Source organism: Tribolium madens, unplaced genomic scaffold (assembly GCF_015345945.1).
Source record: "Tribolium madens isolate multiple individuals breed KSU strain unplaced genomic scaffold, Tmad_KSU_1.1 Scaffold_96;HRSCAF=242;Tcas5.2_LG5, whole genome shotgun sequence".
Classification (NCBI taxonomy): domain Eukaryota; kingdom Metazoa; phylum Arthropoda; class Insecta; order Coleoptera; family Tenebrionidae; genus Tribolium; species Tribolium madens.
The window spans coordinates 8,336,978-8,351,310 of NW_025401068.1; the positions used below are offsets into that span (position 1 = coordinate 8,336,978).

Consider the following 14,333-nt stretch of genomic DNA (forward strand, 5'->3'; position numbering starts at 1 on the left):
AAAAAATCATTAATAAATAAGAACAATTTATTCAGAATTGTCCATTTGGTTTACATTTTGTATAATACATAAGGCAAAAAACGTTTCATTTTACTACCTGAAATGCCAAAATTATATTAAAAAATAACTTATTGGTGTTGTAGTTAATACAATAGTATAACTACGAATGAATGTTTAAGGCACAATTTTACAATAGGAAAAGAAMAGAAACAAAGATTAATAAATACATAATTATATAYAGGCTGGATTATAAGAACTCCACAAGCCWTAACTTCATTCTATTTGAAGATATGAAAATACTTCTTTGATCGAAGTTGAACAGATTGTGGGCATTTTTTTGCAACTTTCTTCGAAGAAGTATTGTCAAAATAATGGAGTTATTACTTGAGGCGTTTTTTGATAATCCAGCCTGTATAATCAAAATTCGCATTAAAATATTTGTACAATCTAAACAAAAAACAAACAATGTACAACTAAAACAGAAAAGTTTATTACTGTACTGTAAGGAATGTCATGTTAAAAAACTCGTAAGCTCTGATTTGAGAATTTCTTAATTAATAAAAAAACTTTTTACAAAACAAAATTAGCACCTTTACAAAAATTTAATTAGTACAGCGTCGTAGTTAGATTTTCAGCGAACATTAGCAAACAACCGACTAAGACAATTCATTAATGATGTTAAAAACATCTTTTGGAATAACTGTTAAGTATCTTAAGATTTAGTGCCACAACAAAATAAACTATTAAGAATTTTATTAAAACCTGATAAGATTGATACAGTGATGTGATAAGATAGTAAAAGTATATTCTGTATCAGTATTTAGTGATGAAACTAGAAGCATTCAAGATTCAAATGTTAACTTAATTGAAGATTCAAATGTCATTTGCCACTCATTGAAGAATTAGCAGGCAGAGTTGCAGATCGTTGCTGGATATTCATATATGGCTTCAAACTAGAACGAGTTGATTCCCTGTTAATGTAGAAGAAAAACTTAGTAAAAGCATTCGAATTAAGAAAAAAATCCTTCACCCGGTGCACAGGCCCACAAGCAAGTGAAAAAGCAATTTCGAGTGCTGGATTGCCAATTGAACAAAAACAAAATAAACTTTCATAAAATTTATTGATAACATAATTTTAATAAAAAAATACAATCATAAATACAGAAGAAAATTAGTAATCAAAGCCAAGCATGGAGAATAGCAGTCAAAAGTTTCACTCTTATTTACTTCTAAAATGTGTTTCCGTATAARAAWWRGRRRWTYYTKSSRARKWAAWWAAAMYKRRKWWTWAAMMWYYYMMMARKYMAWTTKRAAAAAAAAATACAATGTCCTTCACAAAAATGCTAAAGAACTACTACAAAATGGAATTATTGATAAAAATTCATATATATACAAGCTAATAAAAAGTAGATGGAATAATTGCAGAACTTACAGATAAGCGTAAGGTATACAAAATTAAAACTAACCGACAGCTCAGCGTAACCAGCTACGTGTGCATGCCCAACACTACGTCAACTCACCTAGGCGATATTTTAGCTGAATCTATGGCATTGGAATTGTTGGCTTTGAATCCACATTTCTGAATTTTCCGGCTCAATTTGCACACCCACTGCTTTTGATCATCTATTGAAGGGGCAAGCAGGAGAAGTTCTTTGGCATAAGAAGGGTCATAATGTAGTTTACACGGAGGTACAGTATCCTCCTTCTTCTCTAAATGATCTTTATGAATTTTTATCCTACACCCTGAAACGAAGAAAGAAAAACATGAATATCCATCTCCCCCAATCCTCAAAAAGACACAAAACACTCACTTCGACACTCTAAAGCGGGGGGAGGTCTAAACATATTCCACATAGGTTTAGGACAAACTTCACAAGTCGTGGGCATGTGGTAGGAGATATTTAGGAACTCGTGACCCTTGTGTATCGTAGTACCCGGTTTGTCTTCAAAATTCCGCATCGAACTAACATCAAGCGAATTGCTTTGCTCGTCAGCTTTCCTCGCTTCGCCTTCTCCAGCATACAACAATTGAAATATCCTAGGGATGTCTTTGGAATCGGCCCTAATGACGTCACCCTGTGTGACCGAACGCACGTGAAACACTTTGCTAAAAAAGAGACAAATTATCAACTCTATAAAACTCTCCCGAGATTTTTTACCAGAGATCAAGAACAATCACAGGATCGGTGTTTTGCTTGTCACTTTCTGAATTGTAGAAAATTATTTTCCGACTTGACACTACAACGTATTGTTTCTTCCACCCGTGTCTTTTGATGTTTTGTTTCGACGGAATCGACAACCAACCCTCGATCATTGAATCGGAATTTATTTCATCTCCTTCGTTATCGGCTGAGCTCAACGAAGCTGTCTCACTGTTAATCGCGGCCAATTTCTTTTGAAGCTGTTCGATTTCCGAATCTTTGCTGTCCAGCTCCATCTGTAGCCTTTGTTTTGAAGCGATTTCTTCATTACATTGCGCCTAAATAAAAAAAATATAATCCCCAAACAATTTTATACTTAAAAACCTACCGTTAATTCCTGTATACGAGCTTGGAAGTTACTAATAGTCTGATTAAACTTATCCCTTTCTTGACTTAATTCCTGTTGAAGTTTCTTCAGATCTTTCTCTTTTCTCCTCAAATCCGCATTAGAAATCTTACTCTTCCCTTTCATCTCCCTCAAATCCTTCCGATTCAAAACTTCATGCAACTTATTAACAGCTTGTTGTTTCAACAGTGATTCAGTCTGAAGTTTGYTCTTCAACTTATCAATTTCTTCACTATTTCCTGATTTCTTACTAAACTCCTCTTGCAATTGTTTCAATTGCCGATTTATATCTTCCCGCTCTTTCGACAARTGCTCATTCATTTTCTTCAATTCCATTTCTCTATCTTTCAACGAATTAATAACAACTTCTTTCGAATTGACTTCACTTCGATGTTTGGCTAACAAATCTTTCAACTCAAGTTCTTTCATCGTCTTTTCCTTTTCTAGATCGGCAATTGTTTCTTCAGCTATCGACCTCGCTAAAGCCTCAGAGTCAGCTCGAGCCAAAGCTATCTGGCATTGATGTTTCAACGAAGCGCACTCTTCTTCAAACTCTTTATTAACTTTATTTTTCTCTTCCAACTCCTCACGTAATTCGTTAGTCTGTGTTTTATACAAAGTAGAGAAATATTGCTCCGTCTCAAACGAGTCTTGCAATTCTTTCATTTGGAGCTGTTCCATTTGCCAATCGCGCTTCAACTTGAACAAATCTTCCTCTAACTTCTTTTTAGCCTCTTGAATTTGATTTAATTCAATTACGAGTTGAGATTCTCGAGCTTTAAGTTTCGCAACTTCGGAAATATGTTGACTCATTTCTGACTGTAAAACGGTTTTCTTTTGTTGCTCCTGCTCGAGCTGACTGTGCAAAGCTTTGACTTTTTCGACTTCTTGTCGATGTTCGCCTTCTAGTTTTTGTAGTCGTTGCTGGATTTGTCTGTAGTCKACCGACAACATTGAAATTTGCCTCTCTTTTTCCTGAGTGTTTAAATCAGCCTTTTGCCTGGCACTTTTCTCTTCGTTGAGTTTTGCTTGAAGAGCTAGAAACAATTTTTTTTATAATACCCCAAAATAAGTGTWCATTTGATAAATCAAGATTTTACCCTTAATTATTCTATCCATAAGTTCTGCATGCAAAAAATACAGCAATTAACTAATTTTTTACAAAATAAGAGAATTTTTTTATACCAACCTTTAACAACTTCCAAATTAGCCTCTTCCTTGTTCAACAACCGGCTCCTTTCGGTCTCTTCATGGGCCCTAACCTCTTGCTGATACCTATTTTGAGCTGCCTTTAATTCTAGGCATAGAGATGCGCATTCCTTCTCTAGAGTCGAGACTTTTTCAGTCAGTTGCGTATTGTCGGCCAAGATTTTCCTCTCCCGTTGCATACTTCTCTCCAACTCGGAGTTAACATTCTGGAATCGGTTTTCCATCACACGATATTCTTCCGAAGTTTGCGTCCTTGCTGCAATTTCTTGGGTCAATTGTCCTTGCAGGGTGGCAACTTCGGCTTGAAAACTGTCTCTCTGTGCTTGCAAATTTTGTAACACAGCCTGATATTCAGCGACTTTTTGCTCGTAAGCCGCCTTAGCCATCGTTAATTCCGTGGTTTGCTTCCGCAACCTCTGGCAATTTTCTGTCTCGACTTTAAGCTTTTCTTGCATGTCGTTGACTTGTTTTTCTAGAATGTTGATTTTGTCATTGTGTTGCTGGTTGTTGTTCATTTCGCGCGTTCTTTTATTCTGTTCCTCTTCCAAAGTTCGCTTGATGTCAGCTAGGTACTTCTCCGTTTTCTTTCTGAGCTCGTTTTCGTTTTCGGCCTTACGTTGCAATTCTTTATAATTATGTTTTAAGATGGTTAATTCTTTCTCGTACTTGGATGACTCCTCCCGAACTTCTGATTCGTGTTGAGCTAATCTACTGATTTGAGCAATTAAATTTCGTTGTTTTTCTTTCAATTCTTCCACGTTACTTCTTTCGTGTTCTAAGAGTTGTTGTAGTTTAGTTACTTGAGCATTTGCGTCTTTATCGTTGAGATGATTAATCTTGCCGCTATCTACAATATCATTTTTTCTTTCTGATAACAATTGATAATCTGAATTATAAGTGAAGCCTACGAATGGTAAATGGTTTCCTATAAAACTAGTTGGCACTGGAAACACTTCTTCGGACGTTTCTTCTTTTTCGTAATCATCGAAATTGCTAGTGTCGTCATCGCCCGATAATTCAGGCACCACCGGAGGTACCGAGTTTCTCAAATTTTCAAAAGTCCATTGATCATTTATAAAAAACGGATGCTTTTTTATCTCGTCAACGTTATTCCGTCCTAAACGTTTAGTTCTATCACATAATAGACCCTGTATTAAAGCTATAGCCTCTTTAGAAATTTCTACTTCTTCAGGAAAGGTTAAATTATTTTCGTGATACATTATTTTATTATAAGTACCAAGTAAACTATCTGCGTAAAAAGGCGTCTCGCCTACCAACATTTCATAAAGAAAAATTCCTACAGACCACCAGTCACATTCCCGCCCGTAAATTCCCTTCCCGTGACTCTGAAGCACTTCCGGAGAGATATAATCAGGGGTACCAACCACGTTATTCGATCTAACAAGTCCGTCCTCGTCCATCCGCATACAGGTACCAAAATCGGCCAATTTCAAATGACCGTACTTATCCAAAAGCATATTATCTGGTTTGACATCACGATGAACAAATCCCATTGAATGGATCACATCTAAAGCAAGCACGACCTCCATAGTGTAAAATTTTGCCCATTTTTCGGGAATTTCATAATTCGACATTAAGTTTACGATATCTCCACCAGGCATGTAATCCATCACCATGTACAAATGCTTGGCGTCTTGAAATGCAAAATGCAGTTGGACTATCCACTCAGAGGAAGCATGAGCCATGATATGTCTTTCTTCCCAAAAAAATGCAGAGTCTGATCGTTTGATTAAGTCAGCTTTGCTTAAGCGTTTCATTGCATAGACTTGGCGAGTGTGTTTATGGCGAACTAGCTGGACTTTGCCGAAAGCTCCTCGTCCTATAACTTTGATGTGCTCAAAATCGTCCGTTTTCATGCGAAGGTTGACGACTTCAGTGGCAAAATCCCCGTCTAAAGAGACATTTTTTATATTTTAACAACGAGAATATAAATTAGCGAGAAATTGTGCAAGAGTTAATTGTAAACGAAGTAAATAACTAACGTCAGGTTTTTATCGCAAACGATTTTTTCGCGTATGGAATCTGGTAATGACGGAGATAAAAATAAAACAATTTAATTTTTAACAGCTTTTAAAATACAGTTGAATAATACTGCTGTTACACGATGAATTAATCATCCATATTACAAAAAAACTGCAAACAAAATTGAAAACATTCATAACACAAATAAAATAACGCATTCTGATATATTGTGTACATAATGTGTTATTAAAAACAACATTAAATAAAAATAATTTCCAAATAGCCAATATTTTTATTATCATGTCTATTATAATTTTATTAACACGATTGTAACGTTGTAGTGTTCTTTTYAACTTAAAACATACTTAAAATCATTAAAAATTCTAATGTCGTTATTGGTATTACATTCACAACTGTAATAAAAGTCTTACATCATGTTTCCCTTTTATACTTTATTTTTCCTGCCTGACGCTATCTACTTACATCTGTTTAGATACATTTCGATGTTTTTGATCTTTCTCATGGCTGGATAATCGCAATCCGTGTGGAGGGCCTGGACAGTATCCAAGAGGGAATCAATGTTGCCAATCCCTCTTGGATCCTGGATCTTCTCCTGGAGGAGGCGTAGCCTCTTCCGCCTGTCTTCATCTTGTATTAAATCCATAGTTATAGCTATGGTAACGAATAAAATGGGACCATTCACTAGGAAATAAGTAAATGGTAATGCGATTTCTTACACCTGTGGACAACAGATATGACAGTTAGATAAATTGAGAAAGTATCAGTAAATTGCTAAAATGGGTTTATGTATGATTGTGGGCAATGTGGGAAATTACATTTTGAGATTAAATGAGTTGTTATTATGTTTGCCGGATTTTCTGTGGACTTATGAACTGTCAAAATCTATCTCTTCTTTTCTTTTGTACTATCTTTGTATGGTGAAAGGAGAAATTACAAGTACCTGAGCATTAGAGATACATGGAAGACGTCCCTGATTTTCTTCAGAGTCATAAGAAGCACTAATAACCGCCACACATACAAAAATATTAACCAAACCACCGTAAAAAAATCATATTTACTCCAAAAGGTCAAGCAGCCATTTTTCAATTAATCATCATCAACAATCGACTACCAACCTGACATCTGTCGTTCTTATTTACAGCAAACTGTAATCTGCAATGTTAGTAACTTGTGCACTTTGACTTTAACTAATAACTTTAATAAAAAAATAATTATAAAATAAAATAATGATTTTATCATTTACATTACTTGAAAATTAACGAAATTAACAAAAATTTGGTGTTTAGTAGTTAGTTTTTCAACGTCGTGATGTCTGAGCACACTAGTGTCTGCGTGTAACTGTAGCCACAATCGATTTTTGAAAAGTGTAGGTTATGTTTTGATTTCGAAGAAAAACATAAAAGCTTCTTTAGTACTTATTAGTGATAAGAGTGAAGTGTGTCTTTAGTGCTGTACTTTTTATTTACTCCCGGAAATGTTTGTTATGTAGTTTTACGTCGATAGGACCAACACGTGTATAACCTATAAAAATGGATTCAAAATACAGTTTACTGGGGAATAGCAATAAATTGAACATTTCAAAATTTAAGATTAAGCCAAGACCTACACCTATTTTGTTTAGCAAGAAGAACGGTCCAACTTCTCCTAAAAAAATCAAATTAAATGATAATGAATCAAACAAGTCAAGTATCGCTAACGGGGGTAACAAGTTCAAAATAAGTATACAAGAACAAAGAACGAAACTGCCAGTTTATGACAAGAAAAACAAACTATTAGATTTAATAAAAAGACATAACACTTTAATTATTTTGGGCGAAACTGGGAGTGGGAAGACTACGCAAATTCCTCAATATATTAATTCAGCAAGGTTACAAAATAATGGTAGGATAGCAATTACGCAACCTAGGAGGGTTGCTGCAGTTAGTATCGCAACAAGAGTAGCCCAAGAATATGGAAATGGACAAACCGTAGGAGATACAGTTGGGTATACAGTCAGATTTGAGGATGTAACGTCGAAAAGAACCAAAATTAAATATCTCACTGATGGAATGTTACTTAGGGAGGCAATGTTTGATAATTTGCTAATGGAATACACAGTCGTTATTTTGGATGAAGCTCACGAAAGGACAATAAACACTGATGTTTTGTTTGGAATTGTTAAAAATGYACAGAAAGTTAGGGAAAACAGGAATTTAGAGTCTTTAAAGGTGATTTACTGTTTATTCTTTGCACGTTTATTTTTTATTTTGTTTTTTTTAAGTGAATTTATTTTATAGATTATCATCATGTCTGCAACAATGGATGTTGACCACTTTTCAAGATACTTCAACAACTGCCAAGCAGTATATCTTGAAGGGAGGACTTACCCAGTTAACGTTTTTTACACAGTGAAACCTCATGAAGATTATCAAACAGCAGCTGTAGCAACATTTTTTAAAATTCATAGGGAAGCACCAGCAAAGTAAAAATAAATTAAARGTATTCGTTTTTTTAATATTGATTTTTAGCCACGATGTTTTAATTTTTTTGACCGGCCAAGAAGAAATCGAAGCTGTAGCTCACCAAATACGCGTCCTTAGTAAAGACCCTGAAGTCGAGGGCCCCCACGTAAGAGTGTGTACTTTATATGCTGCGCAACCTAGTTCGCAACAAATGACTGTTTTTAACCCTTCACCCGAAAATATGCGGAAAGTTATAATTAGTACAAATATTGCCGAAACTAGTGTTACTATCACGGGAGTTAAATATATCATTGACAGTGGGATGGTTAAGGCTCGGTAAGATTGATTTGAAATTAAATTTTTTGTTAATTTCTTAWTTGATAGAACTTATCATCCCGCGACTGGTTTAGAGTTACTCAAAGTGCAAAGAATATCACAGGAACAAGCTTGGCAAAGAACAGGTCGGGCAGGCCGTGAYTCTGAAGGCACTTGTTACAGACTCTACACCCGATCTCAATTTGAAATGATGCAAAAATCGACGATTCCTGAAATACAACGTGCGAATCTCACTTCTGTCGCATTGCAACTTCTTGCGCTAGACATCCACGCGTTGTACTTYGATTTCATGGATAAACCGCCAGAAGATGCAATAACTGCAGCTTTTGATCAGTTGAAATTATTAGGTGCCATAGAAGCCGTGGAGTCTAGTTGTTTAACTAGTTTAGGAGAACAAATGGTAAAATTTCCACTTGACCCCCGGTTTAGTAAAATATTACTATCTGCGTCGAATTTTGGTTGTTTGGAAGAAGTATTGACTATAGTATCGCTATTAAGTGTTGAATCAATTTTACTCAGCCCTCCAAATAAACGAGATCAAGTACAAACGATCCGACAGAAATTCTTCTCGGCCTATGGAGACCACATTACCCTTTTAAATATCTATAGGGAGTTTAGTAATGTGGGTCAGAATTGCCGAAGTTGGTGTCATGAACACTACATCAATATGAGAAATATTTTGCAAGCGAGAGAAGTCAGATCTCAACTGGAGGAAATTTGTACTAAGACGGGGCTTGCGTTGGCGTCGTGTGGAAGTCAGATGGATCAAGTTAGAAAATGTCTTTTGACTGGCCTCTTTATGAATGTCGCTGAACTTCACAGGGATAGACAATACATTACAGTAATTTTTTTGTTATTTAATGRTTTGTCTTAACGATTTTTTTGCAGCTTGATAAAAGACAAGTAGTTTCAATTCACCCAAGTTCCGTCTTGCATGGCCAACAACCCCATTTTGTTTTGTTCACAGAAGTTGTACAAACAACAAAACGCTACTTAAGGTTACTGTCAACGGTCGAAAGTGATTGGCTGCAGGAAGCAGCACCGGATTATTTCAAAACACACAGTATAAAATGTGCCAGGGAGAGTTGATGTAATAAATGAAATAATTGTAATATTCCATTATGTTCTTTTGAACGTGTGTTCAATTTAGTTTTAGATTGTGTTATTAATTATTTTTTACTTGTTATTATGACCATTATATTGTATATTTTTATGCATCAATTATTTTCGTTACGTCATTACGTTTACGCACATCGTKTAAGCAGATTTTCACCATTATTGTGAAGCTATCTTTAAATTGCACCTTCCTGCTTTATGACAGTTGGATGTCAAATGTCAAAATCAGTAAAATAACAAAAAAGGTAAAGCAACAAAATTTCTAATTTTTTCTAAATAACTCTAAATTGTGCAGTGATTCGTTAATTTTTTGGTTGTAAACAGGTATAAATCACTTCTTAAGTTAATTAGCGTTAAAGTAATATAAATTATTCAATATTGCATCATCTAACCTCAAACGTTCTGGAACTTTCCAAGGGGTTTTGTTTACTTATTTTCTAAATTAAGACTACGCATTTATCAACAAACATTTTTATAGTCGAGTGCAACACTTTCGGCTTTCACCTAAAGCTCGTGGTCCATTTTTAGCGAAATGGCGTCATTGTTAGCAGCTAGGTTAGTTTGTCGAGCACCGGTGATTCAATATACTGTGCTGAGACAACTTCCGAAACAGTCTTTTGTGCGTTCTTACGCTAATGAAAGCCGCGATGCTCTCAGTCGGGCTGCCAGAAGACAAACTTTACGTGAACGGGCTATGGCCCCCACATCCGGAACTCGTAAGTACTTTTGACTGTGACTGATTTACTTTACGATTATTAAATACGTTTTTGTCAGCTTTTACCATTGGTCAGGGAGCAGTAGCTGGTGGAGCTCTTTTGGGACTTGGGGCTCTTTGTTATTATGGTCTAGGATTGTCTAAAGAAGTAGGGGCGTTTGAAAGATCAGTGTAAGTATTATGACTGTGTAAACAGAATAATATTTACAATTATCAACATTTTAACAGATTGTGGCCCCAGTATGTCCGAGATCGCATTAAATCGACTTATATGTACTTTGGGAGCTCAATCGCAATAACTGCAGCTAGCGCCATGGCTGCGTTCCGAAGTCCGGTCATCATGAACTTAGTAACAAAAAATGGTTTTATGGTACGAGAACCCCATTTTAAATTCAATTATTTAAAACATGCTTTATTAGGGCATTGCTATTACTCTAGGGGCTATCATGGGCACTGGAATATTATGCCAAAGCATTGAATATAAGGAAGGTGTCGGAGCGAAACAACTCGCGTGGCTGCTTCACGCCGGCACTATGGGGGCTGTATTAGCCCCCATGTGTTTCTTGGGTGGTCCATTGCTAATCAGGGCTGCTTGGTACACTGCTGGAATTGTAGGAGGTTTGAGTACGGTTGCCGTATGTGCCCCTAGTGAGAAATTCATGAATATGGGGGCYCCACTGGCGATGGGTCTCGGTGTTGTGTTTGCTGCTTCCATTGGAAGCGCTTTCTTACCACCAWCAACGGCATTGGGAGCTGGGTTGTATTCAATTTCAATCTATGGGGGGTTGCTTCTTTTCTCTGCTTTCTTGTTGTATGATACTCAAAGGATTGTTAAGCAAGCGGAGACTTACCCAGCGTCGCCCCAATTGTATGGAGTGAGACCCTATGATCCTATTAATGCGTAAGTTGAAGGGTTTGCTGGTTTATTTGAGTTAATGTTTGTATTTCAGGTCAATTTCGATTTATCTGGATACTTTGAATATTTTCATCAGAATTGCGACAATCTTGGCCAGCGGTGGTGGCGGTCAAAGAAGGAAGTAAAACCCGCTTGTGACAAAAATTATACTTATTTTTTTAATAATTATCAAATATATTGAGTTTTGATTAAGTTTAAGTTTGTAAATATAGTGGATGGAAGAGGTGTGTTTGTAAAAAACGAATGCGTGATGTTTTACAAGTAGTTTATTTAAGCTTTTTGTATTCACAATGATTTGAGTTTTAGTATTACAATAAATAACATCCGATAATAATCATTTCTTTATACCAAGAAACAATTTCCATTAGATTAAGTTGTCTTTGGATACAAGTGCAGTCTTCAAAAAAAAATTAAATATGTGCTGTGCAAACGTAACGTTATGGCACATTAACATACTCTCATAGAAAATTATCAAGAATAATTTAAATTATTTAAATAAGGGTTGAAGCTATCATTAAAATAATCTATAATATCTACACATGGCAAGTTAACTACCCTTCCAAACTTTTGAAAATATTTCCTACTTACTGTTAACATCAACTTTTTCCAAGCTGTCCTTATTTAAAGAGATAAGTTCATAACTACATTAATTTCATATGTACAGAAAAAGCTTCAGTCAATTTATATTACAGTTGGTGTCTAAGAGTAGGTATGACTGATCAACAAACTGGACCACAAGTTTTCGAAATTCACAATTTTAATAACTAATAAGTACTAGTGATACAACTTGAGATTCAGTTGGCTCTTAGATATTTCTAGTCATTACATAATCGGCTACTTCATTTAAAACTTTGCAAACTTTTGCTCTGAAGTACCCCATGATGTAACTTATTTTAACAAAAATCAGTTCATGCAAAGTTGATATTGTCTCTATTATCATAAATTCAATTAGCTTGTAACACTATTTCTGAAACTTTGAGGAACACAACCATATTATACAGTTATAAGCTCAACATCTACATAAAATTATGTAGTAAGTATGTACATTCACATGAGGATATGAGAAACTTTCCAAATAAACTACTTTGATATGTCAAAAGTATAAAAATAATTAACTACCAAATCATTACAAAAATAACATCATGAGTAAAGACGTTTGCGTACTGTTAAAACGCTTGTTTTTATAATTGCAAAACTTACGTATCAGTTTAAACTGGCTTCACGCTCTCGCTTAATATCTGAAGTTTCATTGCCAAAATTCAACCATCAAAACAATTCACAGTTTCGGTCATAAGGGAGTATTAAACAATTTTGTTATTTTTTAACCAAACTTGCTATCCTATGTAAATGGGGTTTCACGCTGCTGTTGAGAGCAGCCAATGGCGAAGACGGCGCTGGCGAAGGAGGAGGTATGTTGTTATTCGACGGGAGCAAAGTTTGCTCCTTGAAGACTTGCTCCTTTGCCCCCCTGTAAAAAACATATTTTTAATTAGTAACGTACACATTTTTAACTCTATATGTCTAGCGAGAGTGTCAATTACCGAGTGTCAATCGTTGATTAATCAACAAGTAATTAGATAAATAGAAAACTTTTTCATTGATCCAAACATGGTGGAACCTCAAGTTGTTTTCTTTTTTAATCCAAAAACTAACTTCAAGTGCATGACAAAAAACAAGGATTAAAACAATATATACAGAAATTGATAAATAATTTAAAGAATACCTATCGGATGTACAGTTTTTCTTATTTTTTTTTTTAGAAATAGTAAGTCTTTGAATTCCAGAGAAAACCAACTTACAAATATCTCGTCAGATCTTCAATATCCACAAGCATTGAATCTTGTTCCATATGCAGATCGTCCCTATCCATCAAAAACTTGACCAGACTTTCATTGAGCGTCTCAATCTGCGTATGCAGATCATTGACAATGACCTGAAGCTGCGCCACATTCATCTCTGTCAAAATCTGTCTCGACAACCTCCTTTTTTCCTCTGGGAACGGAATCCCCACTTTCTCCAGACTATTTCTCACCATCTCCGTGATGGGACTTTTTTTCTGTCTCTGTCTCTCAATCTCCATCTGCATCCTGGCCATCTCCTTGGCCTGTGCTAGGGCCATCCGGGCCTCAGTCTGGAGTCTTGCTTGTCTGGCGAAGAAATCAGTCTCAGTCATGGGCTGTGTCACTGGTTGGAGCAACGGCTGGCCCAGAGACAGCGAAGCTGGCCGCGCAGGGGGCAAAGTCTTTTCAGGCGGTGTCTTTGGACTAGTCTTTGGTTGTTTGGGGTTAGTCAGGGGGCATTCATTATCCGAGCTGGGACTTTCGGTATCTGATACTGTCTCGTTCATGAAGCAGATCTGGAGGTTCATGCCGCTCTGCAGCCGAGCCTGGAGGCTGGGTTTCCTGCCGGGCCGATCCGTATAGTAGTCGTCTTCCGAGCCCATGGCTAGACGGCGCCGGATTTCTTCCCTGTCGGTCCGTCTCTGGAAAAACGGGGATTAGTAAAGGCTAAACTTCAGGGGGGCTTACATCAAGCGTGTCGTCGTTTATTGTAATGACTTTAATGAAACGATCAACGATGTTTTGCTCGTCGTACGAAGGGGGCACGTACGGGAACCACTCCATGTTTTCATTAACCGAGTTATAGTCAATACTGAAAGTGGTCATGGAGTAGGCCCGGGGGGACAAGTAGTCGTTGTCGAAATATTCATTCTCTTCACGGGGGGCCACCGTGTAATACGTAGCCTTATGTTTGCCGATATTTTTCAAGGAGTTTATGTTAGAAACGATTTTTCGCGACTTTTCTTTCACTAAATCCCCAAAGTTGGTCGTGTGGTTTTTCAACGAACTTAACAAATTGTCAAACATTTTCACGCGTGACTTGCCACTTAATTAACGAATTAAASTAATAAACTTGATTTAAATGAAAGGTTTGATGCTAAATTATCTTCGTTGTTCTTTGAGAAACTTTCAACAAATGCACTCTGCACATGTTCACGTTGAAAATCAAACCATCCGGTGTTTTTGTTTAGGGGCGATGAGAAAGATAG

General features: G+C 36.2%; 4 protein-coding genes across 8 annotated transcripts in view; 2 read left to right on the forward strand and 2 right to left on the reverse strand.

The window, feature by feature from the left end:
• Positions 1-6: 6 nt before the first annotated feature.
• Positions 7-6,850, reverse strand: LOC123012381 (rho-associated protein kinase 1). Its single transcript, XM_044410249.1, has 8 exons — positions 6,701-6,850; positions 6,223-6,478; positions 3,737-5,668; positions 2,530-3,584; positions 2,160-2,479; positions 1,812-2,107; positions 1,521-1,743; positions 7-971 (listed from the first exon to the last, which is right to left on the reverse strand). The coding sequence occupies exons 2-8, from the start codon at positions 6,401-6,403 to the stop codon at positions 881-883; spliced, it is 4,098 nt and encodes a 1,365-aa protein (XP_044266184.1). The 5' UTR covers positions 6,404-6,478; positions 6,701-6,850; the 3' UTR covers positions 7-880.
• Positions 6,851-6,920: 70 nt separating this feature from the next.
• Positions 6,921-9,758, forward strand: LOC123012382 (ATP-dependent RNA helicase DHX33). The gene is made up of 5 exons (XM_044410250.1): positions 6,921-7,967; positions 8,037-8,221; positions 8,268-8,537; positions 8,586-9,378; positions 9,426-9,758. Exons 1-5 carry the CDS (start codon positions 7,290-7,292, stop codon positions 9,624-9,626), a joined length of 2,127 nt encoding a protein of 708 aa, XP_044266185.1. The 5' UTR covers positions 6,921-7,289; the 3' UTR covers positions 9,627-9,758.
• A 34-nt stretch (positions 9,759-9,792) lies between these two features.
• Positions 9,793-11,618, forward strand: LOC123012529 (growth hormone-inducible transmembrane protein). Of its 3 annotated transcripts, none has more exons than XM_044410528.1 (6): positions 9,793-9,898; positions 10,182-10,369; positions 10,428-10,539; positions 10,597-10,738; positions 10,788-11,269; positions 11,319-11,618. In XM_044410528.1, exons 2-6 carry the CDS (start codon positions 10,186-10,188, stop codon positions 11,407-11,409), a joined length of 1,011 nt encoding a protein of 336 aa, XP_044266463.1. In that variant the 5' UTR covers positions 9,793-9,898; positions 10,182-10,185; the 3' UTR covers positions 11,410-11,618. The 3 variants fall into 3 exon arrangements, with proteins under 3 accessions (XP_044266463.1, XP_044266462.1, XP_044266461.1); XM_044410527.1 differs by having other exon boundaries at positions 9,837-9,977; XM_044410526.1 differs by having other exon boundaries at positions 9,871-10,369.
• LOC123012528 (schwannomin-interacting protein 1 homolog) overlaps positions 11,533-14,333 on the reverse strand; it is a 76,222-nt gene continuing 73,421 nt past the window's right edge. For all 3 annotated transcript variants that reach the window (XM_044410523.1, XM_044410525.1, XM_044410522.1), the window contains 2 exons: positions 13,084-13,766; positions 11,533-12,752 (listed from right to left, as the gene is read on the reverse strand). In XM_044410523.1, the coding sequence (XP_044266458.1) occupies positions 12,599-12,752; positions 13,084-13,766 (837 nt within the window). In that variant the 3' untranslated portion in view covers positions 11,533-12,598. The remainder of the gene's footprint in view (positions 12,753-13,083; positions 13,767-14,333) is intronic.